At 41.2% G+C, this 26,479-nt stretch overlaps 1 protein-coding gene across 3 annotated transcripts in view; it reads right to left on the reverse strand.

Annotated features, from left to right (window-relative positions):
• The window catches only part of elnb (elastin b), a 31,585-nt gene extending 5,501 nt beyond the window's left edge, over nt 1–26,084 (reverse strand). The window contains exons 1-44 of one of the 3 annotated variants that reach the window (XM_042222326.1): nt 25,841–26,084; nt 23,038–23,196; nt 22,425–22,592; nt 22,273–22,293; nt 22,003–22,146; nt 20,649–20,723; nt 20,329–20,412; nt 19,883–20,245; nt 19,600–19,680; nt 19,433–19,480; nt 19,242–19,304; nt 19,116–19,163; nt 18,891–18,953; nt 18,742–18,789; nt 18,270–18,629; nt 18,055–18,090; nt 17,684–17,962; nt 17,485–17,517; nt 16,834–17,400; nt 16,719–16,748; nt 16,290–16,505; nt 15,767–15,898; nt 15,646–15,678; nt 15,262–15,297; nt 15,036–15,167; nt 14,893–14,940; nt 14,692–14,742; nt 14,355–14,447; nt 14,146–14,169; nt 12,121–12,141; nt 11,743–11,769; nt 11,647–11,661; nt 11,514–11,537; nt 11,365–11,409; nt 10,906–11,139; nt 10,580–10,747; nt 10,430–10,459; nt 10,298–10,342; nt 9,970–10,185; nt 9,830–9,886; nt 9,511–9,741; nt 9,206–9,247; nt 8,473–8,584; nt 8,111–8,157 (exon numbers count right to left, since the gene is read on the reverse strand). In XM_042222326.1, the coding sequence (XP_042078260.1) occupies nt 8,111–8,157; nt 8,473–8,584; nt 9,206–9,247; nt 9,511–9,741; nt 9,830–9,886; nt 9,970–10,185; nt 10,298–10,342; nt 10,430–10,459; nt 10,580–10,747; nt 10,906–11,139; nt 11,365–11,409; nt 11,514–11,537; nt 11,647–11,661; nt 11,743–11,769; nt 12,121–12,141; nt 14,146–14,169; nt 14,355–14,447; nt 14,692–14,742; nt 14,893–14,940; nt 15,036–15,167; nt 15,262–15,297; nt 15,646–15,678; nt 15,767–15,898; nt 16,290–16,505; nt 16,719–16,748; nt 16,834–17,400; nt 17,485–17,517; nt 17,684–17,962; nt 18,055–18,090; nt 18,270–18,629; nt 18,742–18,789; nt 18,891–18,953; nt 19,116–19,163; nt 19,242–19,304; nt 19,433–19,480; nt 19,600–19,680; nt 19,883–20,245; nt 20,329–20,412; nt 20,649–20,723; nt 22,003–22,146; nt 22,273–22,293; nt 22,425–22,592; nt 23,038–23,196; nt 25,841–25,916 (4,825 nt within the window). In that variant the 5' untranslated portion in view covers nt 25,917–26,084. The remainder of the gene's footprint in view (nt 1–8,110; nt 8,158–8,472; nt 8,585–9,205; nt 9,248–9,510; nt 9,742–9,829; nt 9,887–9,969; nt 10,186–10,297; nt 10,343–10,429; nt 10,460–10,579; nt 10,748–10,905; nt 11,140–11,364; nt 11,410–11,513; nt 11,538–11,646; nt 11,662–11,742; nt 11,770–12,120; nt 12,142–14,145; nt 14,170–14,354; nt 14,448–14,691; nt 14,743–14,892; nt 14,941–15,035; nt 15,168–15,261; nt 15,298–15,645; nt 15,679–15,766; nt 15,899–16,289; nt 16,506–16,718; nt 16,749–16,833; nt 17,401–17,484; nt 17,518–17,683; nt 17,963–18,054; nt 18,091–18,269; nt 18,630–18,741; nt 18,790–18,890; nt 18,954–19,115; nt 19,164–19,241; nt 19,305–19,432; nt 19,481–19,599; nt 19,681–19,882; nt 20,246–20,328; nt 20,413–20,648; nt 20,724–22,002; nt 22,147–22,272; nt 22,294–22,424; nt 22,593–23,037; nt 23,197–25,840) is intronic. The other 2 variants (XM_042222324.1, XM_042222325.1) reach the window with 2 other exon arrangements.
• Between the last annotated feature and the right edge of the window lie 395 nt (nt 26,085–26,479).

The following is a 26,479-nucleotide window of genomic DNA, read 5'->3' on the forward strand; positions in this document are numbered from 1 at the left end:
AACCAGAGAGAATCTGCACTGCAGACAGAAAAGCAGAAACAGGTGTAGATATATGGAGGAGACCCTTCTGTCACAAAACTGATACTGTCATAGATTTATGCCACTTTCAGTTACCGATTCACTTTAATTTGCATCCTCGGTTGTTTTTCTCATGCCCGAGTTAGTCATTGCATCTCTGTAAGCTGCATAATGAACAAATTAATCAGCAAAACCTTGTGCGAGTATTGCTCATAACAAATATTTTTACCAGGCTTCAGTGTTGTAAAACTTCCAGGCAGCATGACGCACAGCACTACAAAACTATATCCAGTTGTTCTTGTCTTCTTTTTTTTAGACCAAAGAAGCTAGTTTGTGTTAAATGTTGCTTCTTTTGTGATATTTCATGTAAAAGGCAAATACTTACATGAGCTGGGAGTAGAATGATGTTATCTAACAACGCTATAGAAAGTGCTGTTAAGACTTTAGGGTTGCTTCTCGTCACTGGTAAGGAAATAAGTTAAGTATGACTATGCCATCCTAGGGTAGCACGGTACTGCAGTAGTTAACACGGTCACATAGGAAGAGGGTATCTGGTTTCAACATGCTCGTCATCAGGGACCCTCTTCGATGGAGTTTACACGCTCTCCCTGCGTCAGCATGGATTCTTTCCAGGTATTCCGGTTTCTTTCTACAGTTCAAAGTCACGCATGTTTGGTTAGGTTGTGATTCCAAATTGGCTGAATGTGGATGTGTAGCTCAGCTGTAGAGGGGAGAGGTGGAGCTGGTTCAGGGAGCAGTGCCAAGCGAGCTGAGTGACACACCTGTTGTGCATGAGCTAATCACTGCTGGGAGACGCTGTGCAGTAATTGGCAAAGGTACTGTGTGGACTGTTTGGGAGAAACTAGAGAAGAACACTATAAAGAAGAACGTCCACTGAGCCTGGCTCGACGGCAGGGCGCTGGAAAATAAATTGGTGTGTTTGAACTGAAAAAGCTGTGTTGACTTTCTATGATGAGGGAGACTCACAAGTGACTGAGCCTCGTGTCACAGAATATTAGCAGTGCAATAGACTTGGATGGCCAATGCTTACACCTGTCCTAAGACACCAATAGATGTTCCCTAATTCTAGTCACATTTTGAACTGTACTTTTAGGATACCTATTACTATTTAAACTAAACTGATGTAGTTGCCCCATTGGCTGAAATAAGTTTCATTTTAAGGTTTTACTAGTAATTGAAAAGCAGCCTAATGCACCTTTAATACCTTGAATCCATTTCTAACCCAAACAAAGAGCAGAAACTTGGCTTTGTATGCACATTGTTCCTACTCAGGTTAGAGTGCAGTGGGATGCCAAAATGGCTTCAAAGCCCCCCTTCATTTGACTTTAAGGCCCAATCAGTTATGTAACCAACATCACTCAAAACCCTTGTCTATAGCCCACAACAATGACTGTCTGCACTGACAATTACTAACTGTTCTGTTGTGACGCTTGACCTGCATTACCAAATTAGGGAGCGCAGACTTTTAAAATAACTTGCCAAGTCTGCAGAGTTGTCACGCTGGCACTTTATCACTAACTGATGTTGACTCGGCAGTACCCAATCTCAATCAGCGCCCAAATATGCACTGCAGCTCTTCATAATAGTTGTCTTTTTGTTAAAGTTTGTACAGCATCAACAACTAATTGTTCACTCTTCATATGAGTCACCACGTACACAAAGCTTCACTGCTGTTCTGCATTTTTTTTATACTCCCCTAAGCCACAGTTGTCTGTTTCCTTTCTCAGTACAGCATACCTTGCGGTTGAACCCACCACAGTTCAATATGCTAAAAAACCAACATCTACTTCTAGATGTTGAGCTTCCTCCTCTTGCCAAGTGGTTAAACCCCTCCTTGTTGTTTCATTATAGGGTTTTTTTTTTGTACGTGCTAAATTACTCCAGTAGCAATAAAATAATGACACAAAGAAGTCGTCATTGGTCATCTCTTTACTTCGGAGAGCATTGTCAGAGAGTTTACAAAAGTGCATAATTTTCTTCATAGGCCACATAAAAAAAAAGAAACACAGATGTTAAAAATCACACTGAGCTCGAGATGCACATGAGCTCAAATGCAAGACGAGATTCACTCACCCCACTTTTGACCCACTGACATCACAGCCTGCACTGTGATTCAGCACACATTCAAGGACAATGTAGAAAACAAAGCACTTATACTCATCATAGTAGTAAACGGGTTTAAAAACTGTAAAAACACACACACAGAATGACTAACTCAAATATTTTAGTACTGTAATAATGCACTTGACTTTGTAAAATGAGGCTAAATACAGTTCTCAACATAATTTAAAAAGTCTAGTAAACGTGAGCAGTTTCCCCAACAGTGTTAAAGGAGGTTCATGAACAGAAGGAAAACGCAGTAATCAGTACTCCTCGGATGTCATGTACTCTAGTCATATTACCTCACATTTAGCTTGAATGCTTACCTCAACAGCAAATGTAAAAGCTAAAACTAAGCCCATTCAGAAAGTCAGGATAAATACACCCTCCTAACAATTAAAATATATGCACGCTAACCAATATTTTACATTTATACCATTGAGTGTGATGTGGCTATAAAACAGTGCCATTAAGTTGTGAAATGAGTGGAAGAATCTCACAGGTGGGCCTCAAGTGGTATCTGTGAGAATCCTCAGGCTCCATTACTGATACTACTGAGGCCTGAGTACAGCTCACATGGCCAGAGACTGCTTTTCAAGGATCAAAAGACTACCACTACTGCATAAAATACTGCCTTCATCTTCTCCTGTGACAGCAGCTGTTTGTCTCTGTGTCTGTACACACTACTTGTTTGTCCACTGATGTAAAAGATGCTAACAGTGAATTGTCTGCTCGGCCATTCACTCTGCAGACATATCCCAGTTTAACTGGGTAGAAGTGTCGCCCTATATTTCTTTACACATTGCGTCAGCATGCAGACAGGTCTGAAGGAGCTGCCCTGAGGGACTCCTTGGTGTCAGTCTTAACCCAGAGGATTTGTGCCAATACTTGCATAACAACACAAATGATAATCAACACAGCAAAGACAGACAAAAAGTGATGAAAAGAAATGCTGATTCTTCACTGTAGTGGTTCTCAACCCGATCATCAGGAATTTCTGGGGTTTTCTACCCACGTTATTTTATTTTTGAAACTTTCTTGAGAAATTGACATTTAATAATTTGACCAAAATAAAATGACTTAATTATCCAAAAAAGGGAAATAAAGTATTTAACAAAGGGAAACGGCAATCTTCACCTGGCGGTGAATCTGATCCGGTTGAGAACCACTGCAACCTTTTATAAAACCCAAGCAAATGGAAATGTAAAAAGCGGGATGTGCTGAAGCTTTAGCTTCTGTGGCAGGTAAGACATTTACAGTGTGGGATCATGCAATAGCACCACTGTTGTTTTAATGAGGTCACTTCCTGTCTTTTGGTCTTTCTCACTTCCTCCTTCGGCCAGCTCCTAAAAAGCAGAACAAAGGCAGCGTTATTCTTCACTTTACATGCAGTATGCAGATTGTTTAAATAAGACTTCCGCTGTTCATCCAGACCAACATAAAATGACAACTGTTAAATCCCACTTTATACTAACTCAGAATAGCTTCCAGGACATATTTCCCTTAGTTTGTAGGGTCAAATGTTCATTTCCTACACAGACACAGAGTTCCTGTATTTGTGGGTGTTACCAATTGTTGCCAATTTTGAGCATGTCACTTCTGTAGAAAACATTTTTGGATCAGAGGAAACTCACAGAGGAGTCTGGCAATTTACTCTAGAAGCTACTCTCGTTTTTTTTATTAATTGAAAGTCTCACAAAGATTACAGCCACACACAAAAAACATGACATGACTTTTCTTAAACCCTTAAAATGTATAACTAGAGGGTGAGTTTGATCTCCCAGTTGGTTGAGTCCTTAGCTAGTTTGTAGTCCAGAGCTGATTTGTAGTTATGTTTGTATTTAGGTTACAAAGTTGCTTGCTTGTAGCAACATCAACATGAAATCTTATCTTGCCTACAACAATGCAGTCTCAGTGTAGCTTCACTGTGATTCTGGAGAGACCAAGTTGTAAACTACAACTTGATTGGTTCGCAGAGGCTTACACCTGCGAAGCAAAAATGTTATTTTTAACTAAAAAGAATAATTCTGGTCAGACTTCAGTGTCGGGTGAAGCAGGTTGTCCTTGTCCTTCCTTGCATGTAGCACATGGCAGGAGGTCGTCAGCTTCAGATTGCTTTCAAATAATTTGCTGGAAAATGTTCAGTTTGCTTTAGATTAGGTTGCTGCCTGGACAGAGCAGGTATGAGCAATGCACAAGCTAACCACCTAGCTATGGATTCAGTGGACCTGTGCTATTCTCACATCAACACAAATTGTTGCATTTGGATATCACAGGACTTTGTACTGGGGAGCTGGCAGGCCAAAGACCATTTAATATCTGGTCTAGTATGCATGTGAAAATAATTACAGTGTATATTGGGAGGTGCGGAAATCTTTACTTGTGTTTTTTTTTTTTTTAAATTCCTTTCAAGTTGCAGCACATGAAGAAGAACATATCATCGCTATGAGTCCTAAAATGAATGTAAATTACATCTTCTTACTATATGATAGAAAATCTGTCTGTCCGTATGTTTGTTTCTTTGTCCGCAAACTCCTGCTAGATAATCAGGAGTTGAACAACTAAACATGACACATAGATACATCTCAGGCTCACGGAGGTCTTTATCTATATCGGATATTGTCATCATGTTGCCTTGCAACCATCTAGCAAAGGGCTAAGATGATCCTTTTTAGCCCTTTTGCACCTTATAAAACCTTATAAAAACTTTGTATTATTATTATTTGTCAACACTATTATCTAATCGACAGAAGTGAGGCTAAATATTGTATTGCATAGGAAATGCAGTGATCAGGACTGTTATAATATGTCTATGACTTTTACCTCTGTAGCCCCTGGATCCAAGTAAACCCTGCATGGCTGCATATTTGGCTGCCTTCTGCGCTTTAGCTGAAGGTCATGATAGTAAAACAAACAAACAAACAAACAAAAACAAGAAAACGAGTTTAGATACTTAGTTGTCAGTATATTAAAAAAGCATGCATGTTACAATCAGAATTATCCTTGATATATTATATTTCACTAACAAGATAAGCAAAAGTAATATGTTCATCCGATCTGTGTATCTTTGTGCCAATGCTAGACCAACATTGTTAATTTGGACATGCTTATTCCAGAGGACACAGTGAGTTTTCTTACATTTTTGTCCAGCCCCCGCATACCCTAGAGAACAATAACAGGAAAGATAAAGTCATAACAAACAACTTATACCTTACAATGGACTTTTTAAAACAATCTCAGAATAACACTGCTTTCTGTTTCCTGTTATTCTCAGTTTTGTATGATTTTACTAAAATGTGTATGCTGAGTATTAAAAAGAGGACATATGTGATCAAATCTGTCTCACCTGGATAACTTCCTATACCCAGCCCACCATATCCAGGACCAGCAGCACCTCCTGGAAGAATAAAAACATTACAGCTTTCAAAGCACTTCTTATCTGTGCCATGTTTACAGTGCAGAGCTATGAATTTTGTTGATTTTGATGTTTTGAAATATGTTAAAAGCACATTCTCATTATCCTAATGACTATATTTTCATATTAACTGACCTGGTCCCCCACCAGGTAGTCCTCCAACTCCTTGGCCAGTTCCTCCAGGACCTCCTAGCCCTCCTGTACCTCCTGCTACGCTACCTAAACAGATATGAGAGTGTGGGAGTAATTGGCAGAGAAAGAAAGACCAGAAGCTTATTAAACTTTTTAATCACAACACAAGCAGAGCTTAAGTATCACTTCGAGTTGAGGGAATATGATAAAACAAAGAAAGAGAGGGCCGCAAAAATAGAAACCACTAGCGTTACAACTGAATTGATTGCTATGAGAGCGTCACGTTGCGAGGACATCTATTAGACTGTACAATGCTTATAATCCACCTTTCATTGTTTAATTACCCATGTCACTATACCTAGTATTTATTCTGACCAATCACTAGAGGGAGACAAGATCTTATTAGAAGAGAAATCGACCAAACACCCTCCAACCTTAAGTTCACTAAATAAATATGTAGTAACTATATGCGAGGTCAAGATAAGTTTCTCTCACAAGTCTGGCGGGAGATGCTCTGTAAATTGATAAATGTGTGTGGGTCGTGATTGTGTCTTTGGCTGCTAAACTACATCACTATCTTTATCTTGACTGACCATATATGCTGAAGCCTAATGTGAAACTAATCAATCCGTTTGGGAATCCACACAGTGAGCGTCCTCTCTGTCCCAAGATAACTGAGGATATTAGCTGAATGAACCTATTCTCCGACATAACCAAACGACTAAGAAGAATCCACCTGAGCAAAGTGTTAATTTAATTATTACATAAATGTTACAAATAATTACAACAACAATTATGTTGGACGAAAAATAGAGCAACCGAGTGAACAAATCAGAGTATATAATCTACAAGAAGGTCAGAACTCGCTAGTTCTTGGTGACCATGGCGTTTATTAAAGGAAATATACGGCATATTTGGGTCTTATCAAATACATCATATTGTTGACTTCTCGCTGATATTGATCATCAGTAACCATGTGCTCCTAACTTGTAAACGAGAGGCTCGGGCTACGATCTAATTCATCAGGTTACTTTCTGACAAGAGTTTATGCATCACTGACACAAGCACATTATTAGAAGTGCGTGAGGACTACTCTCCCGTCCATAAGAGATCCACCACAAATAGCAAACACAGTCCAAATACAAATGACCAACATCCATATGGATTCCCATCTGTTCGCATTTTGCTGAGCTGTATTTAACTCCTAATCTGTACTGAGAGAGCGGTGCTGCTGATTTGAATCGGACTGCAGCGAAAATAAGGGCTTAACACTTTCAATCATGCATGAGTTGTACTAAGAGACTTGGAAACTTATTTTTAATGTCTCTCTGAATAATTTAATACAATATAAGTGGTTTAGGAAATGCAAATTACAGGGTCTGAGTCAGCATCATGTTGAATACTGTACACGTGGGTCTTATGAGAGATAAATTTGAAATATGAAGATTTAACGTATCAACGAATGCTCTAGAGCGACTTATAATACTCGTAATCCAGAATGGTTTTGAATATGATTCAGTTAAGAACACACAGCTCCACGCAGCTCGGAGACGAGCTGAATGGATTAGACGGCATTTTTCTGTCTTGCTTCCACAGAGATTTGGGGTACCAAGGTCTCAAAACACCTAGTTCTACTCGACGTTCCATAAAAAGCAGCAACACCACATCCAGGATAGCCCCACAAGCTCCACACAGAATTATGTCTCCAGCTACCTCCTGGCGGGCCAAATGACCCTCGTGTACCATGAGTCCGCGAGGCACGCTCACGTGAGTCAAAACCCCCCAGTCCCCAAACCACAACTCCACGGCCAAACACCTATCCGCAGCAACTTTGTTTCCTTCCAGGGCAAGACGCACGAAGGTCCTCTCGCCCCAGCAGTCGCTTTTCTAGCAGGACGAGCAACGTAGCTGCAGTCCCAGCGACCTATCGCCTCTAGCCAGGGCCTCAAACAAGTTCCCGAGCACACTGGCAGGGACAAGAACCCCGATCCACAGTACCCTAGACCTTCCGATTGCTCAAAATCCTCCAGTACCTGTTTTACCACAGTCTAGATCCGCCATAACTCCCCTCATATATATCCACTGGAATCAAAAGTAAAATACTAAGTTACATAGCAGTTGTAATATAAACCATAACAACAATGAGATATCAAAAACCACACCTTATACCTCCCTACTGCAGCTAAATCTGAGACCATGTCTCACCGTTGTTCCTAAGCCCAACATTCCTCCAATTAAGACTGAGGAAGAAAACAATGAATACAAAACTCTGATAAAACTCTTAGTATGGCTTTCTTGTTACTGGCACTGCATTTCTTATAATTATCAAAAAACGCTCGGTTCACCAATTATAGGTTCACCACACGCCATTATGTATATTTGGTGATCTTAGCTAATGATCTTATTTATGTAATCCTTGCTTACCAGATTTATAAGGTTTTCTTTTTCCTTGTCCTGTCTGTCCAAATCCTCCAACACCGCCTGGTCCAAACCCTCCAGTTCCTGTTCCAACACCGCCTGGTCCAAACCCTCCAGTTCCTGTGCCAGCCCCACCTGGTCCAAACCCTCCAGTTCCAGTGCCAATACCGCCTGGTCTAAACCCTCCAGTTCCTGTGCCAACACCGCCTGGTCCAAACCCTCCAGTTCCAGTGCCAACACCGCCTGGTCCAAACCCTCCAGTTCCTATGCCAACACCGCCAGGTCCAAACCCTCCAGTTCCTGTACCAACACCGCCAGGTCCGAACCCTCCAGTTCCAGTTCCAGCTCCACCGGGTCCAAACCCTCCAGTTCCTGTACCAACACCGCCTGGTCCGAACCCTCCAGTTCCAGTGCCAGCTCCACCGGGTCCAAACCCTCCAGTTCCAGTGCCAACACCGCCTGGTCCAAACCCTCCTGTACCTGAAATTCAGGCATAACTTAACTGGTAACCCTATCACATTTTTAATAAAAGCAAAAATAGTTTTACCAGGCTGTGGTGTACTCTATCTGGAAGTTTTGTGTTTAAAAGTTCTTTTTATTATATTTATACCTGCCTCAGAGAAGAAGCCTCTGAAATGAAAAATGTTGGTTTTAATTAGAAGTGCCGAGAGTATAAGAGTTGGGTTATTGACATCAATCACAGCTATATGTTTTGCTAATAACAACCTACATTTAGATTTGTGTACTTCCTTTACTCTTAAGAACTTGAAAGAACTGGACTTCTTTAAGTTATTTAAAGAAGTTAATTCAGAACTGAAGAAGCCTCTTGGATGAGAGGTGAAACGTCTTTAAATAGTTAACAAAGTCCAGTCGTCTTCTTTTGAGCTCTTAAAAATACCATGGTGACTGAGAACCTACACAGATGAAGTTCATATTTTATCATAACACACAACAGTGAAGGTATCACCACTTGTTATTTATTGCCTTTCAAACAACAGTATGTACATATGTAATGGCTAGCAGATGGTGATTTTTTTTTTAATATATAGACAAAGAACTGACAAAAACACACTTCACGAGTGATTAAGTATAAATTCTCACCGTGTCCAAAGCCAGCTCCACCTAGTGAGGATGATCCATAGCCTGTCAACAGAAGTTAACAGCTTGAGTATAGCTTATAAAATATTTTCCTAATCATTTTTAATTTTGTGTCTTTACATCAGCATAATGAAAAGAAGAACTGCAGGATTTTAAACAGGAGACAAACATGCAGCAAATTGTCCCAGCTTGGATTTGGATCAGGGGTCTGCTTTTTAGAGTTCTAGTCCTCTGACCACTCAGCTGTCGGGTTCATATATATAATACTTTATTGAATGTTGTTAGTCATAAATACTTGCTTATTATACCTGATTTAGGTGGTTTTACTACTCCACCAGGTCCATAGCTGCTTGGTCCTGTGCCAGCACCACCTGGTCCTATACCACCTGGCCTTGTTCCAGCACCACCCAGTCCGGTCCCAGCACCACCAGGACCAGTGCCACCAGGCACAAGGCCACCTGGTCCATAACCTATTCCACCTGGTCCAGTCCCATAGCCACCAGGTCCAAACCCAGTACCACCAGCTCCTGCTCCATAGCCTAAAAATCAAATATTTTAAATGTTTAGTTTCAGTTTTCTCTATACTTCCTTTATGTAGGTTTACTCTGTGTGTTCACTTCATTATACTTTTAGGTGGTTTTCCAGTGCCGGTGCCCAGTCCTGGACCTGTGCCATATCTAGAACCTGGTTAACAGAGCATTTAAAACTGTTAATACTAATAGTTATAAACTATTTAAATTAGATATTTTTGATCAATGTAAACTCACCGTCAGGTCTAACACCTCCCCCAGGGCCTACTCCTGTTCCTCCTGCTCCTACGCCACCATAGCGTCCAGGTCCAGTTCCATATCCACCAGGCCCAGTACCATATCCACCTGGACCGGTTCCATAACCTCCAGGCCCTGTGCCATAACCTCCTGGACCAGTGCCATATCCACCGGGGCCAACCCCACCTTGGCCCCCTGTTCCAAGAGTCCCATATGCTGATGGAAAGAATAAACACCCTGAATGGACTGTGTAGCATCTCTCATAGCTAAAGATTAAACAAAAAGTCTTAATTTAAAAAAGGAGAACATAATTTCTCAGTTTCTAAACCTTTGCCTGGTTTTGTTACTCCAGCTCCAGTAGGGTAACGAATGCCTGTGAGTGAAAAACAAAAATATTCTCAAATGTGGGTTGTTAAATTTGCTGGGATTTAAATGTTAAAGATAGTTTTAGGTAGCGCACCTCCCCCTGGTAAAACTCCAGTACCATAGCCTGTAATAGAAAAATGTGTGAAGTGCATAAACTGGGAATCATTATGTTATTGTATTATAGGAATTTAAGTTTAGCGTGGATACACAAACATTTGAGGACCAAAACATGAGTGCAGCTCACCTCCTGTTCCTACTGCACCAGGCCCACCAGCCCCAGGTACCAAACCACCTCCTCCAGGACCTCCACCCACTGCTCCAGGACCTCTTCCTGCAGATCCAGGACCACTTCCCACTCCTACTCCCACTCCTCCCTGTCCACCACTTGTGCCTCCTGCTATAGGTTTATAAGCTATAGTTTAAAAATATGAAGACATATTAGATGTTTTCCTTCAGTGTGTGATGTTTTTTTTTATACTTCATGACTCTTTGTTGTAATATTTGTTAGTCATGGCAAGTTGCACACACTGTCAAGAAGTTGGATAGTTAGTTAAAAGGCACAAGTGGCACCTTTAGGTGGTTTTGGTGTTGCTCCAACTGCACCTCCTGAACCAACACCTGTTCCAGTAGCAGGGCTGCCTTCTCTTCCTGTTGATACACCACCTGAAACACTTCCTGCAACTCCTGCACTGGTGGGACCCCTTCCTACTCCTCCCTGTCCACCTGTACCCGCTGTACCACCCCTGTATCCATCAGGGCCTCCTTCTCCATCACCTTCACCTGGTGTGTCACCTCTGGGGACACCTGCAGACAGAACATAGATGGTGTGCGGATGAGTGTTCACCACCATTGCAGCTGATATGACCTTTCTCTTTACAGTCTTTATTCAAAATGGTAGCTATTTTTCCTTTTAGTCTCACTTCTAGTCTTTTCCTATTGCTAATCTTATGATTTGAATCTGTGATCAGTATAAGTAAGTAATCCCTAAACTTAATTTGTAATTGATTATTTTTATCCTGTTTTAATCACCTGGGGGTTTGAGGGGTTTGACTCCAGTCAGATCACCACCAGAACCTGTAAAAGGCCAGATTTTAGAAATAATATTAATTTGTGAATAACTTTGCAAGAAACACATCAAAGAAATGCTGTGCACTGCATCTTGCTTTCATACATCTCACCTGTAGGGGGAAGTCCTGTCCCACCTGAATTTTAAAGAGAAATGTTCAAGAGAGTTGCCAGTGTAAATATGACACAGCAGTGTTTGCTGATATCTTTGTATCTTTCAGAAATCAGAAATATAGGCCTACTTACCAACACCTGCACCAACTGTTTGAAACCAGAAACACTGGTAAGTAAAATCCTGACAGCACTTATTTAAACTTTAGCAGTTTATGGAGGTTTACATACCACTTGGTTGCGCAGCTCCACCAACGACTGTAACAACAGCAGTACAGATTTATTTGTAAAAGCATAAATCAGAAAAAGTTAAGCAACATAATTTCAAAAGCAGATGCTTTGAATTTGTTTCAATTTGCAGCTGTTAACTGGTCTCAGTCTGCCATGCAGTATTCTCTGGTACTCTCAGGTAAACCAGTGACAGCCGTGACAGCATTTTAGTGGAGAAATAACACGAGCCACATCAAAAAGGAGTCAGTGTGTCACTGCATGCTCAGTTTTATATTCAAATGCACATGCTTTTTCAATCTCTATAGTCAAGTACTGTTTAGAATGAGATCTGCTTTCCTTCAAATAAGATCTCAGTGTTAATTATTTATACTAACTTACCAGGGGTCACGCCTGTGGATCCTGTGGAATGTAGGAAGAAAGCTATTAGTTTAACTGTTATAAATTCAAAGAAGAGAAGTGGACTTCCTGTTGCCTCACAGATGTTGGATGCTTTGCAGTTAGAATATATTTCGATGTCCCCTAAAATGTCACCAGTGTTTTAACTCTAATCTTCGTGACCATTAGATTTTGCTCAGTAAATAAAGATCTCCCATCAGGAAATTGTATTGGCATTTTACTGACCTGTAATCACACACCCCTAATGCCTCGTAACACTTAATAGAACACAAAGATATTTATTGCTTGCTGTAATCAGTTCATTCAAGTTTTTGGATTTTGAGAGTTGTCATCTGCTGCAGGTTTGGTAGGTGTGAAAATACTGCAGCCAGTTTACACTGAAGAATATCAATAATAAAACATGAAATAAAGAAAAGAACTTAATTTGCTATTGCACACATACACTGGGTGTGTCACGTAAGACCATCAACAAAGCAATGGTGTACAAATACAAGACAAAATGTGCACTAAAGCAAAGTAAGGGGCACGATTTTATATGTAGACAATATTATCTTAAGTATAAAGTACATTGTTTACCACATCGCACTCAGATTACTATAGTATGAATATATTTATCTCTTCTGTCTTTCTGTCTGTAAACATGATGGCTCAGTGTAGAGTGGGGTTATCTTAACCATCCATTAAAATTTGGCTTGCATCCACCAAGATCTTAAAAATCAACTCAGTGATTTATTGGTTGAAAAAAGCTGTATGACTTAAAAACCATAACTCTTAGAAGTGTGGTGCCTATTGTCAACATATAGAGTACCATATAAAGATTTAAAATATCATCTCACATTTGACCTCTGACCTCTCATTCAGTTTCAATAGGTTGATCAGAAACTGAAAGTGACTGTAAAGCTATAAAGAGGTATTTAAAACAGTGATTCTTACTGCCATCGTTTGTACTGACAGCATGTGAGCATATAGGGATGATACATGGGGATTGTAAATGTCATGTTATTTTGGACCTCTGAGCTCATTTTAAACTTCAATTACGGTCAATCTTTCATAAAATGTCTTTTATCTTTAAAACTATGCTTTCTACTGCCGTTTGTTTGCATTGGCAACATTTAGGGCATATTCCCAGTTTTATATTTTACATCTTCTTTTCTTTCAAGTTGACCCCAAACTTTTTTTTTTATCTTTCAAGAAAGTATTTTCAGAGTTTCTGCAATCAAAGTTAACATTGGATACCCTTACCTGATTTTTACTGCAGTACAAACATCTTAAAGTACATTTAAAAAGAATTTAAAAAGCAAAATAGATATCTACATTATACAATGCAGTTCCCTCAAAAGTAAATGCTGCGCTGGCTTGGTGGACATTTGCTCTCATGGAGTGCTTGTTGTTTTAGATCTACTAGTCTGTAATATTATTTATTTGCTGATTAGTAACTGGATGAAATTTGTTGGAGAAAAGATTAAAAATGTTTTAGTAATGGTTGAATATGTAAGTCAAAATCTGAATTTGTGGCAACCATGTTGTATGGTAAATGGTAAATGGCCTGTATCCCCAAAGCGCTTTACATATCCAGTCATCCACCCATTCACACAGACATTCACACACTGGTGATGGCAAGCTACGTTGTAGCCACAGCCACCCTGGGGCGCACTGACAGAGGCGAGGCTGCCGGACACTGGCGCCACCGGGCCCTCTGACCACCACCAGTAGGCAACAGGTGAAGTGTCTTGCCCAAGGACACAACGACCAAGACTGTCCAAGCTGGGGCTCGAACCGGCATCCTTCCGATTACAAGGTGAACTCCCAACTCTTGAGCCACGATCGCCCATGTATACTTCAAATGGCCACATGGTGGCACTGTCCACCCCCAAATGTAAGAAATCCAGCTCTTTTGATTCACAACAAATGTAGCTGAAATCTGTATAATGACTTGAACAGGAAAGCAGTGAAAGACAAAGACACAGCTACTGATGCACAGAAATGGATAAATACAGAATCTCTGACCTGGAAGTGTTGTCCCGTTGATTCCTGTTATATACAGATAGATTAAATAACATAAATTGAAGTAATACTGCTTAGATGACAGAAAGTTTCAACTAATATACAACTTTTAAACTAATACAGGTATTTCTGAAACACGTGGTTCAACCAGTAACTAAGTAATTATGATATGCATATATCTATATCTCTGTAGCATGAATGGCCAAAAATACCTGGCTTGGGTCCAATGATGGGGATTCCTGTTCCACCTAGACGATCTCCGTCACTCCCTGTACCCGCTGGTCTGCCACCGACACCGGTACCTCCTGTTTTAATAATTATGTAGGAATCTTTTCACATCTGAAAACTTATTTCGAACAAATATTTACAAATTAAGGTTTCTTTTTGTTGCTGTTTGTTTTTTTGTGTTGCTTCTTTGTTTGTGCACCATCTTCAGCAACCATCAGAATTCCTGACCTGATTGATTGTGAGAATTGTCATATGCACAAAAGTCTGTGGATGATTTCAACATAAGAAAATGTTCTCAAGAATCCAGAGAGTTTCACACACCCTCTCCACCAGGACTTCCAGACCCCTCTATCACAGTGTAAATATCATCACCTGAAACAAGGACAGAATAATAAAAGGACTGAGATTAGAAACTAGCACTCCATGTAATGTCTGGAATGATTAGTAATATAAATTTAAATAGTCAAATAAAACGTGTTTGCATATTGATTGTGTGTGTTTACTCTAACACTGCACAGATACCTTCTGTTGCCGGGGTTGGTGTGCCTCTTGTGTCTTCAAGTCTTCCTCCTGATCCAGCAATAGACAATTGAACTCGTAAATTGTGAAAATGATAGTTAACTGTAATATGATCTTTTTTTTTAATCCTTAGCACAGAGGCTCACCACTTGTTCTGGTTGTTGTCTGGTTGGTGTCAGTGGTGGTTCCATTCGCTGAAACGCCAGGGCCGGTCCCTGTTCCTGCTCCTGTAGTGCTGGTTCCAGTTCCTGTCCCAGGTACAACTCCACCAGGTTGCCCTACAGATTATAAAAGAGGTAAATTCAAAAGAGGTGCTTAAAAAGTTTATTTATTATTTTCCACTTGACACAGACTTGTCAGACTACACCTTACCAAACTTTGCAGCTTTAGATCCAGCCGTGCCGTAGCCTGAGGATCACAACAAATCAAATGTGGTTAAAAAAAAAAGTAAAAAACATTATTTTAAGTAAACATTAGAAACAACAGGAATAGTGAGTGTGTAGCTTGTTGTATATTACTTTTCCTGAATGGGATGATTTTTTTTTGTACCTAATTTTCCTTGCTAACTTTGAAACAAACAAACAAAAAGAAATGAGCAACTAATATTTTAGCTTTTAATAACCCTCGGAGCACTCCAAGTACTCCACCTGTGCCAGCTCCACCTGGGCCTTCATCAAAATCATATGAAGATATTTTCACCATTATTCACGAAGTAAGAGAATTCAGTTTGAAAAAAAAACAAAAAAACATTCATACCATATTTAGCAGGTTTTAATCCAGGTCCATAACCTGCAAATACACATAAAAAGTTTCATTTTAAAGATTCTAAAGAGCTACAATCAGAATTGTCTAGCAAAATTATCATTGCTTCCTAAACCTGGTCCAAATCCAGTCCCTGGTCCTAGACCATAACCTCCACCTGGTCCATAGCCTGTGCCAACTCCAGGCCCATAACCACCAGGTCCATATCCTCTTCCAGTCCCTGGGCCCGTGCCACCACCAGGAAGACCTAGGAAGGTTCAAAAGTGTGTGAGTAGTTTATCTATAAAAAAAGCTTAAAATATCTTTAAAAAGAAAAACAATTTCTAACCATGGAAATATTTTAAATATTGTTGCTGTTTAAAATTTTATATCAAAAATGATTTAATTCTAATTGACTGATTATAATTCCTACCAAAATCTGATGTAAGAAACTTAAAATTATTGCCTTCATTTAATTATAAAATTACATTATATTTTGAACTCTTCCTGTGTTAATGCTCATGTATATTACATTAGTTTGCACTATATTTAGACTTGGGTCCCTCTGCATATCCTGTGAGATAAGCACGAGGGGACAAATCCTTTAAAGCTAAGTGTATCATATTTAGAACTATAAGACAGGCGTTTCATGTCTGTACCTCCAGCACTGCCTGGTCCAAATCCACCTGGTCCAACTCCTGTCACAACACCAGACCCCGGTATACCACCTGCCCCGAGTCCTAGCCCCGGTCCACCACCTGTTGACACTCCACCTTGTCCAGGAACCCCTACTCCAACTCCAAGCCCAGAACTAGGCCCGGTTCCTCCTCCAAGGCCTCCTGCACCAAGGGCACCTCCAGTACCTCCAGGAACACCTGCAGAGAGCAGGATTTTTTGAGAAAACAAAAACTTGTCAGATCCACAGACTTGTCAGATGTCAAAACTAAAGGTGTGATTAGTAACATTCATTAGAAGTACATAGTTGTGTGAGTTCAGGTGGATATTCTGATATTCTCTATACATATATTTTATGAAATTGCAAATTTACTGCATCAATGTCATCAGACATTTAGTAGGTTGTTTCTTACCATATTTGCGCGCTTTGGCTCCAGCATAACCTGCAAACGCATCAGCATTAGTTTTATATTAGCCAGTGGACCCATTTTAATTCTGACATGGCTCCTTATTTCTCTTCTATCATACCTCCAGGTCCATAGCCAGCACCACCGGGTCCAACTCCACCTGGGCCATAGCCAGCACCACCGGGTCCAACTCCACCTGGGCCATAGCCAGTACCAACTCCACCTGGCCCAACTCCACCTGGGCCGTAGCCAGTGCCAACCCCACCTGGTCCAACGCTGCCTGGACCGTAGCCAGTGCCAGCACCACCTGGTCCAACTCCACCTAGGCCATAGCCAGTGCCAACTCCACCTGGTCCAACTCCACCTGGGCCATAGCCAGTTCCAACTCCACCTGGTCCAACTCCACCTGGGCCATAGCCAGTTCCAACTCCACCTGGTCCAACTCCACCTGGGCCATAGCTAGTTCCAACTCCACCTGGTCCAAGTCCACCTGGGCCATAGCCAGTGCCAACTCCACCTGGCCCAAGTCCACCTGGGCCATAGCCAGTGCCAACTCCGCCTGGGCCAACGCCGCCTGGGCCAACGCCGCCTGGGCCAACGCCGCCTGGGCCATAACCAGTTCCAGCACCACCTGGCCTTAGTCCTCCAGTACCTGTTCCTGGACCGCCAAGAGCCCCACTTAACATACCTTTCAGGAGAAAATTGTTAATTTTTAGCTACTTTGATTTATTTTGATGAATAATCTATAATAAATAGAGAAATTATGTCTTACCATATTTACGAGCTTTGGCACTGGCATCATACCCTGAAATAAAATTATAGTATTTATGTATATTGTATGTCTTTGATAATGTCATAGATTTGGTTTCATAACTGCACATTCTCAAGTTAGTGTTGATAGTAGTGTACAATATAGTTTATGTATATTTTAATATTTAATATGAGATTTTAATATAGTGATTCATAATTACCCCCAGGTCCCACTCCTACTGACCCAGTGCCAGTACCACCTGCACCATAGCCAAGACCCCCTGGTCCAGTGCCAGTACCACTGGGACCATAGCCAAAACCACCTGGTCTGGTGCCAGTACCACTGGGACCAAAACCAACTCCAGAGCCAGGTCTCACACCTCCAAGGCCTCCAGATGTGCCAGTACCTGAGCCACCTGGACCAAAACCATAGCCACCACCTGCCCCTCCTGTTCCAATTCCAGAACCAGGCCCTCCTGCAGTCCCGACACCTCCACCACCTGGAGAAATTTAAGGCACTTCGAGTGTTGCAAACAACACATATTCATCATGTAATTTGGGTATTTTACAGAAATGAAGAAACGTGTCTCACCATATTTGCGTGCTTTGGCTGAACCTGGGCCATAACCTGTGGCCATATCAGAATACAAAGTTACCAAACCACAAAAGGACCCATTAAACCCCAATAAACATATTTAATTTCAAATCTTGTTTGTTGAAGAATTTTCAGAATTTATAAATAACATCTATGAATAGAAGATTTCTGAATGGATGCATGATGTAACTTTGACAGGAGTATGGAATTACCTAAGCCTGGTATGCCACCACCTACTCCAGGGACACCTCCAGTTCCAACTCCACCTCCAAATCCAGGGACACCTCCAGTTCCAACTCCGACTCCAAATCCAGGTCCAGTTCCTGTTCCAACTCCACCTCCAAATCCAGGTCCGCCTCCTGTCCCAACACCGCCTCCAAATCCAGGTCCCCCTCCTGTTCCAACTCCACCTCCTGTTCCAATACCGCCACCTGTTCCAACTCCGCCTCCAAATCCAGGTCCGCCTCCTGTGCCAACTCCACCACCTAACCCAGGTGAGACTCCCCCTCCAGGAACTCTTCCAACCCCACCCCCAAAAGTGCCTCCTTGACCAAGTGCGCCTCCAGCTCCACCTCCATAAATACAAATTTAAACAAAGTATTTTTCTATTAGACCACAATTATTCAGTTACTTTTGCATTATTGATGTTGAAAATGAGGCTTACACCTCAACTGTGGTCTGTACCGTATTTAGCTGCAGCTTTGGCTGGATTCTTCTTGGATTTTCCCACTCCTGCAAATAAAATAAAAAAAGTTGAATTTTTCCTTTCCTTTTTGTCCTGCTGGCCTGTAGCGCTACATGCTGGATCTTCTTCATGTCTCTGCTTCTCTTACCTGTTTTTGGTGATATGAGGGGATAACCACGAAAAATCCCAGGCAATGGCTGTCCTCGCCCATCTAAGGTGAGAGATAGACTTTACACAGAAGCCCTTTAAGGTTCTAACTTGCTGCCATTCACTAATATTTTTTTAAGGTCGTAATATTTAAAAGCCAATTAATGCACAACAGTTGTACTTGTAATATCACACAGCTTTTAGGTTTAGGCTTTATGATGCTTACTGCCTGCACCTCCCGGTCCAGTGCCACCCTGACCAAGTACTCCAGCTCCTGCAGGGAACAAGGCAACGTGTTTTGTTTTTTTTTGAAGATGAGATTTTACAGTATTCACAAAGTTCATGTACATACCACTCTGAGTTCCTAGTCCAGTTCCTGTAGCCACTCCAGGGAGAACACCACGGCCTCCAAACCCTGATCAGAGAAGACGGGATAACACTTGCAACCTCTTCTGTAAACGAAATCTCTTATACTGATATATTGTTTATTTTATCGTACCATCGTGCATTTATTTATCATATGTTTGATATGTTTCAACATACCTTGGCCTGGGACAAATCCACCTTGATAGAGTCCAGGCACGCCAATGCCTGTGTGACATCATATTAACGCAATACCCCACCGCCACCCAAAAAAATCAGTGTTTCTGGTTTAAATTTAGAACTGCAAAGCCTTTTGCATTCTTGTTTTTGTGTTGTGATAAGTTTACCTGGGACTTGCTTTGATGCTTTTCCACCACTCTTTACCCCAGGTCCTCCTCCAGTGGTACCAGTCTGTGGCAATGTTGGAACTGAAAGAGGAAAAATGTTTTCTATAGACAAAAGTTTCATCAACTTTAAAAAGTAAGACACAAACTACTTGAAAATTCAGAATAGTATGTTTTACAAATAGCGGGAAATGTGGCATGCACTGTTTAAATGTCAATTTATTATTACGATTTAATCACAAAAGCTTTCTTTTTATTGTTGAGGAAATGTATGTATATTATATACCTCCACCAGGCCCAACTCCTGCACCACCGGGGCCAAATCCTGTTCCACCAGGCCCAAGTCCTGCACCACCAGGGCCAAATCCTGTTCCACCAGGCCCAAATCCTGTTCCACCAGGCCCAACTCCTGCACCACCGGGACCAAATCCTGTTCCACCAGGGCCAAATCCTGCACCACCAGGGCCAAATCCTGTTCCACCCGGCCCAACCCCTGCACCACCAGGGCCAAATCCTGTTCCACCCGGCCCAACCCCTGCACCACCGGGACCAAATCCTGTTCCACCCGGCCCAAATCCTGTTCCACCCGGCCCAACCCCTGCACCTCCAGGCCCAAATCCTGTTCCTCCAAGTGTTGTTCCAACTCCACCTAAGATGAAAAAGAAAGATATGATATCATAGGTCAGTCATATAGTATCATCTAATATTAATTCATAAACATATAGTACCTACCTGTTTTAGGAGGTTTGGGACCAGTTCCACCAATTCCTGGGTATTGAACTCCTCCACCTGGTCCATAACCACCTCCATATCCACCTGTGTTAGACCAGAGTGTTATTTGCTACATATGCATCCTTAAAGGCAAGCAGTTTATATTTATGTTTACCACACATTAATCATATTTCATATTTCAGCCATTTCCAATGCTTTGTGTGGTATGTACAGTATGCCTATGGTATTTGGATCACAGAGATCCAGCATGTATAAAGGTAAGTATTTAGCTGATATACATGCAAGAGCCACGCTGATACAGACATATGAAATCTGCTGACCTCCAGGTGTGTAACCTGTTCCAGCTCCAAGTCCTCCACCAGTCCCAGTACCTCCTGCTCCAAGGCCTCCAAACCCTGGTGAAAAAACGTAAAGAAGGAGCACTTAGTACTACCTAAATTTCCAAACACCAGTTAAATCATACACTAACTAATTTTGTGCAACTTGATGCTTTTGTACTATTACACATTTATGTCTGCCCAAGACAAAACTACAGTTTTTAGAGTCATAAACTCTAAAACCTCTTAAACCTCCGGCTTTAACAGTAACTGAATCAATTACAGCTGGTCAAAGAGAGGAATCAAAAGCCTCTAAAGAGATATGAATGAAAATAAAACATGTAGCATAAATAAAATTCTGCAACTTCCCGTTAAAACAGGTGCTGCTGTTCATGCTTCGTATACAAATTAGGTCATTTCGAGCTTCACACAAGAACTTTTTTCTTTGAAATATAATTTAATTGTCATTGTGTTCGTTTGCATAATTTTGGCTTGCAATGGTTTCCATTTTTGGAACTTACTTTTATTCATAATGCATGCCTTCTATTGCTTGCCTATGTTTACATGTACCTCCTCAGAGTGGAACATGCAAACACACACACACACAGACACACACACGCACATACTTAGTGTACATAAACATGCAGTGAGGATGAAAAATGTGTTCACTGAGATGGCCAGACATCAGTAAACTGGAAAATATGATATGTGAATCTGTTTCCTTTGCTTACACTTACCTAGACTTGGTTTGTTTACACTTTCTAAATAAAGGCACAATAGATGGATTTCAAAATGTTACACAAAGCCGATGTTTAACGTCTAGGATTAGTTTGGATATTGTCACTTCCATGATTTGGGGGATTGAAAACAGAATGGACTGAAATTCCAAAACATATCAGTCTTTCTGACGCATGTAATGACTTTTTTCCTTCATTGGGAGTCTGCCAAGCCTAATGGATCAGCCTTTATCGCTGTATGTGTCTGTACTGATCAGGCTGGGTCCCCACCAACAGTAAACTAGAAGACAGAAGATATGAAATGAAGGTACATCGATGCTGTTCTTATCCTGCTGCCTGGAATTAACCAGAGGCTGAACACAGATCCCCAAACTTTAACATGTACTATGTTGGGGGTTGAGCAGATTGCATTATTAATACTTGATTATTTTTTTCACGAGTAATCTCTTTGTGAAGTTAATGTATTAATTTGTGTTTTATATTATTTATCAAATATGCCTGTCACTTGTTGCTGGGCACCAGACACACTGTTGTGCTGAAAATCTACAATTTATGATATGCTACCTGTACACCCCCCCCCCCCCCCCCCCCCCAAAAAAAAAAAATCATGATGAATATGCCTTGAGTGCCGGTTCCAAAACCTCCTGGACCAACTCCTCCAGGCCCAGCTCCATAACCACCAGGACCAACACCACCTGCTCCAAAACCACCCGTCCCGACTCCACCTGGTCCTAGTCCTGTTCCACCAGTACCATAGCCGCCTCCTATTTAAATAAAGGAGAAATCACCTTGAGCTCTTAGAGCCATCAGAGTGATCTATAAGTTGACTTTTTGTTGCATAAATTTCATGACATTTGAAGATTTATTGAAAAAACAAACAAACATATTACCTGTTTTTGGAGGCTTGACACCTTTAAGAAGAAAGTAATCAGGACAGTTAGGTGAAAAGTAACAGAAGGAAAAACTTTGCTCTTTGCAGATAATTAAATCAATCAATAAATCAAGAAGTAAACAAAATATCTCACGACTATATTTGTCTTACCAGTCCCAACGCCTCCAGGTCCCAGTCCTCCAGGACCAAAGCTGCTGGGCCTAAAACCTCCTGGTCCCACTCCTCCTGGTCCCAGGCCCGGTCCAACTCCACCTGGTCCCACTCCACCTGGTCCGACTCCTGGGCCTACACCACCTGGCCTTTGACCTCCATAGCCCCCTGAGGAATAGAGTGATTGTGAGTTGAAAGCACAGAAAGATTGATGTAGATGACATGTGTATGTAGAAAGCTGAAAAGCAGCCAAACATCATAGGCAAATTTATGGCCAGATTTTGTTCTTGTTGTTGAACGCAACATGAGGAATTCATTATTGGTGAGACATGAAAACATAGCGTGGCGTTTAAAGCTTTTTCATGGCTTGTAACCTGGAACTCCTCCAGTAACTGATTTCATTTAAACAGAAGGTATAGAACATTTGAAAAATGGTGCTTGTGTAATTGACGATAAATCTTAAATCTTTAGCTATTTTTATGAGAACAACTGCATCTGAAAGGAATGCTGATTACCTGTAGCGGTCCAAGGATAAGTTGAAACATGTCAGCCAGTGTTTCTGTGCAGCTGCAGTCAGATTCAGTAAAACTTGGGGAGAAACTCTCAAACCTACCTCCACCAGCTCCTGGTCCAAAGCCTCCTAGAGCAGTACCAGTGCCTCCTGGTCCACCTCCTCCAGGCTGAAATCCTGTCCCAATGCCTCCTGGTCCAAATCCGGTTCCAGCTCCTGGCCCGACTCCTCCAGTCGCACCTCCAGCAGGTACATATACCCCTGTTCACAGTGTGCAAAAGCAATGTGTTTAATATTGTAGGTTTTTCTGTGCCTGTAGAAATATTCTGCTATAAAAAACAGTGGGTATTATTGATAAAATAAAGTTGCACAGTTCTTTTTATATGAGCAGACAAAGCCATTTACATCACCTTACAAACACAGCAATTTATTGGTGACCATGTTTCGGGCTCCTGACAGAATTTGTGGAATTTGTGAGTCATCTGTCGGCGCTAATAGGGCATAATTTTCACCTCTTTGCAGGATGTAACCCATTTAATTTGCCTAAACACCAAGGATTACATTTAACAAATAGAATCTAATGCCACACAAGCAGGGAGATGATGAAAAGTGTGGAAAGCGTGTACGTGTGCGCTTGTCCGCAACGATTATCATCTCTTTGCTCCGTATCCGAGTTTCTCTGCAGCCAATAACAAACGCTGTTTCATACAAATGGCATGCTTCGGTCACAATTCTCACACTTTTTTGCACCTATGTTGTTTTCAAATCACAACAACCAAAAATAGAACCAGGGAGCGTGAACAACTATAAAAGGAAAGGCTTTCTAAGATCCCACAGTCCAGATGTGTAAAGGTCTGTAGGGATTCCTAAAGAATGTGGGTTACTGATCTCATAGTGTTGCCATTTACAGCACATTTCCAACACAGTAAATAACTTAACTGTTCGGTCATTCAGCTCTGCCGGCTAGATTGTTCTGGACAGGCTTGCCAAAAGGCTTTTGTTGTTTTTGGAGGAATTTTTATTGGAATTAAACATTGGACAGGACAGGTATGCTCTCAAATTCACCAGAGATTTGGTCACTGTTTGGAAAGGGATTTTTCTTCAGGGTCATTAATAACTCATTAGTGAAGTAATAATGCCTGCCACATTTAATTGCTAAGTCCATATACAAATATTACTGTTTTAGGCCATGCTAGCCTAACTGCGGGAACCCCAGAGGACAAATTCTGCTGAATTTGGTGATTATTTCCTTTACTACAATCAACAGGTTTACATCTGATCTTCAGATTAAAACTGGTCTTTCATTGTTTTGGATGTTCTTCAATGCACTTTGGTGAGCTGGTTGTTTTTGCAAGTTTTATTCCCATCACCGGGTTTCAATTAGTTCAATATCTTGTTTTATAGCACCCAACAACTTGGATTAATTTGCAAGGAGTTATAACTTCACAGAGTCTGAACTTCAGTTTTGTTATTTTAAAGCTCAGAAAAAGTCACAGTATGTCTGATGGCTCACTTAACATCCAAATCCAGTGATCATATTTCAGTCAAGGCAGGAAAACCTTTTGTCGTGTCATCCTCTTTCCACTTCTCATTTCCTGCCAGCGCAACACTGACTCTTATCTAATTTAGAAAGACAAAAACTTAAGTAACACTTCCTGTATCCAGCAGCTTAATTGTGCGCTCTCTGTATGCTGGCCTTTTTTGTCACTGAAGTCATCACGCAATGCAGACTTCAGGAGGTAGGTGGTCCTATCAGATAAAGGCAAAAAAGCAATCTGGCATTCTTACCTTATTTTTGGCTTCTGCTTCTAAAACTCACACAGTTTAACTTTTGCTGTACCCTATAAAGTCTGTGCTGAGGTTTTCAATTTATTTTTGGCTTGAGGTACCATTTCAAAGAATGCAGATGTTGAGATCCCAAGCAAGACCAAAACAAAGAAGCTAAACAGCAGATACCATCTCCTTGCTTTCCAGTGATCGTGCAGTGGTTCAGCCTGACCTCGAGTGAATGCAAATTACACAACAGTCTAGAACAGCTCTTAAACCAGCGGATGTCTCGTCTAACAAGACAGGAAGAGTTGAGGGGGAACCTCTTCAGATCAGCCGGCTCAAAGCTTAAACAGACAAGACAATGAAAAGGCATCTTGGATGGATGAGGTCTGGAGCACACAGTTTGAATTAAACCTTTTAATACGGTGCAACACCTCATTAAAAGCTTTAAGTATAACCCTGTTGTCCAGACCTCATGCCTCAGGAGCTGACTGTGAGAAAATGAATACACCTGGGCTTTGAGAAGTTATTTGTCTAAAGTGTGTCATCCTTAATTTACGCGTTCACCTGCTTCAGCACTTTCTCCCAGACAGATGAGGGGGGAGGAAACTAGCATTTGGAAAGTTAAAGCAGCAATATCTTAGAATCACTCAACAAAGCATTGTCTTCTTGATTTATTGTTAAGAAAAAAATGCACTTTTTATGAACATATAAGGCATGTTGACTGCAAGGTCAATGTAGTATTTTCAGAAGGCTGCAAATGAATTTGACTAAGAAAACCATTTTTAGACTTTAAGTTCTTCAGAGTTGAGATGGGACAGGCTGCAGACATGTTGGTAATGATGCTACACTCATGGTGCTAAGAAATAGCTTCTTCAGTCAAGTAAATTTAGCTCTGTAGTAGATTTTTGGACATTGAATACAATGTGCTTTCACTGAGGAAATCGATGGTATAATAATAGAATAATTGTTAGCGGCCAGTTTATAAATGCAAAACCTCTCACAGATCTCATAGAACATACAAACAAAGAAAAAAAGAGCTGTCCATGAATTTCTCTTTTACAAATGCTAAAGAAACTTTATGTGACACCTGATCTCCACTGGGTGCCACACACATGCAGTAAAGGGGACCCACCTCCTTGCAGCGAGGGTTTCCAGAGAGCCAGGAGAAGGACTCCATGCAGGTATGTGGCCACCGTCCCTCTTGCCATCCTGCTCCAAAATGTCCCTCTCCTCTCCCAACTTGCAGGTTTTATCCCCAGCAAGCCTATCAGGGCTCACCGAGGCCTTCAGAAAGAAGGAGGGAAAATGAGTGTGAGCATAAAAAAAGAGGGGGGGGATGCAAAAAAGGACAGTGTGTAATTGGCTAAAGACAGAGGGAGAGAGCGATAGACAAGGAAAGAAGGGGAGAGGGAGAGAAAACACACTGGATCACCTCATTAAAGCAAATGGGTTGTTCTAACCCCCCAGACTGTTGGGATGCATTTATTTTGCTCTTTGCTGCCAAGAAAAGAGAGTACGTAGGGTGGGTGGGAGTTTGGGAGAGAGAGCAAGGGAGGTTTGGGATAAATGAGTGACTATGAATTTGAAGAAAATGGGGGGGGGCACTTCTTTGTTTTTCTCCACAAATCATTAAGAAAAGACAGAAGTGTGAGTGTGCCCTGGATTCCACTAGTGTTCCAGGTTAAAATGCAGGAAAACTAGAGTGATTCACTATATATGATAGATCTTTAGTACTAACTAATGAGTGCTGATGTGTTTTTACAAAAAAGCT

Source organism: Haplochromis burtoni, unplaced genomic scaffold, assembly GCF_018398535.1.
Source record: "Haplochromis burtoni strain Fernald_Lab_line unplaced genomic scaffold, NCSU_Asbu1 Contig_83, whole genome shotgun sequence".
Classification (NCBI taxonomy): Eukaryota; Metazoa; Chordata; class Actinopteri; order Cichliformes; family Cichlidae; genus Haplochromis; species Haplochromis burtoni.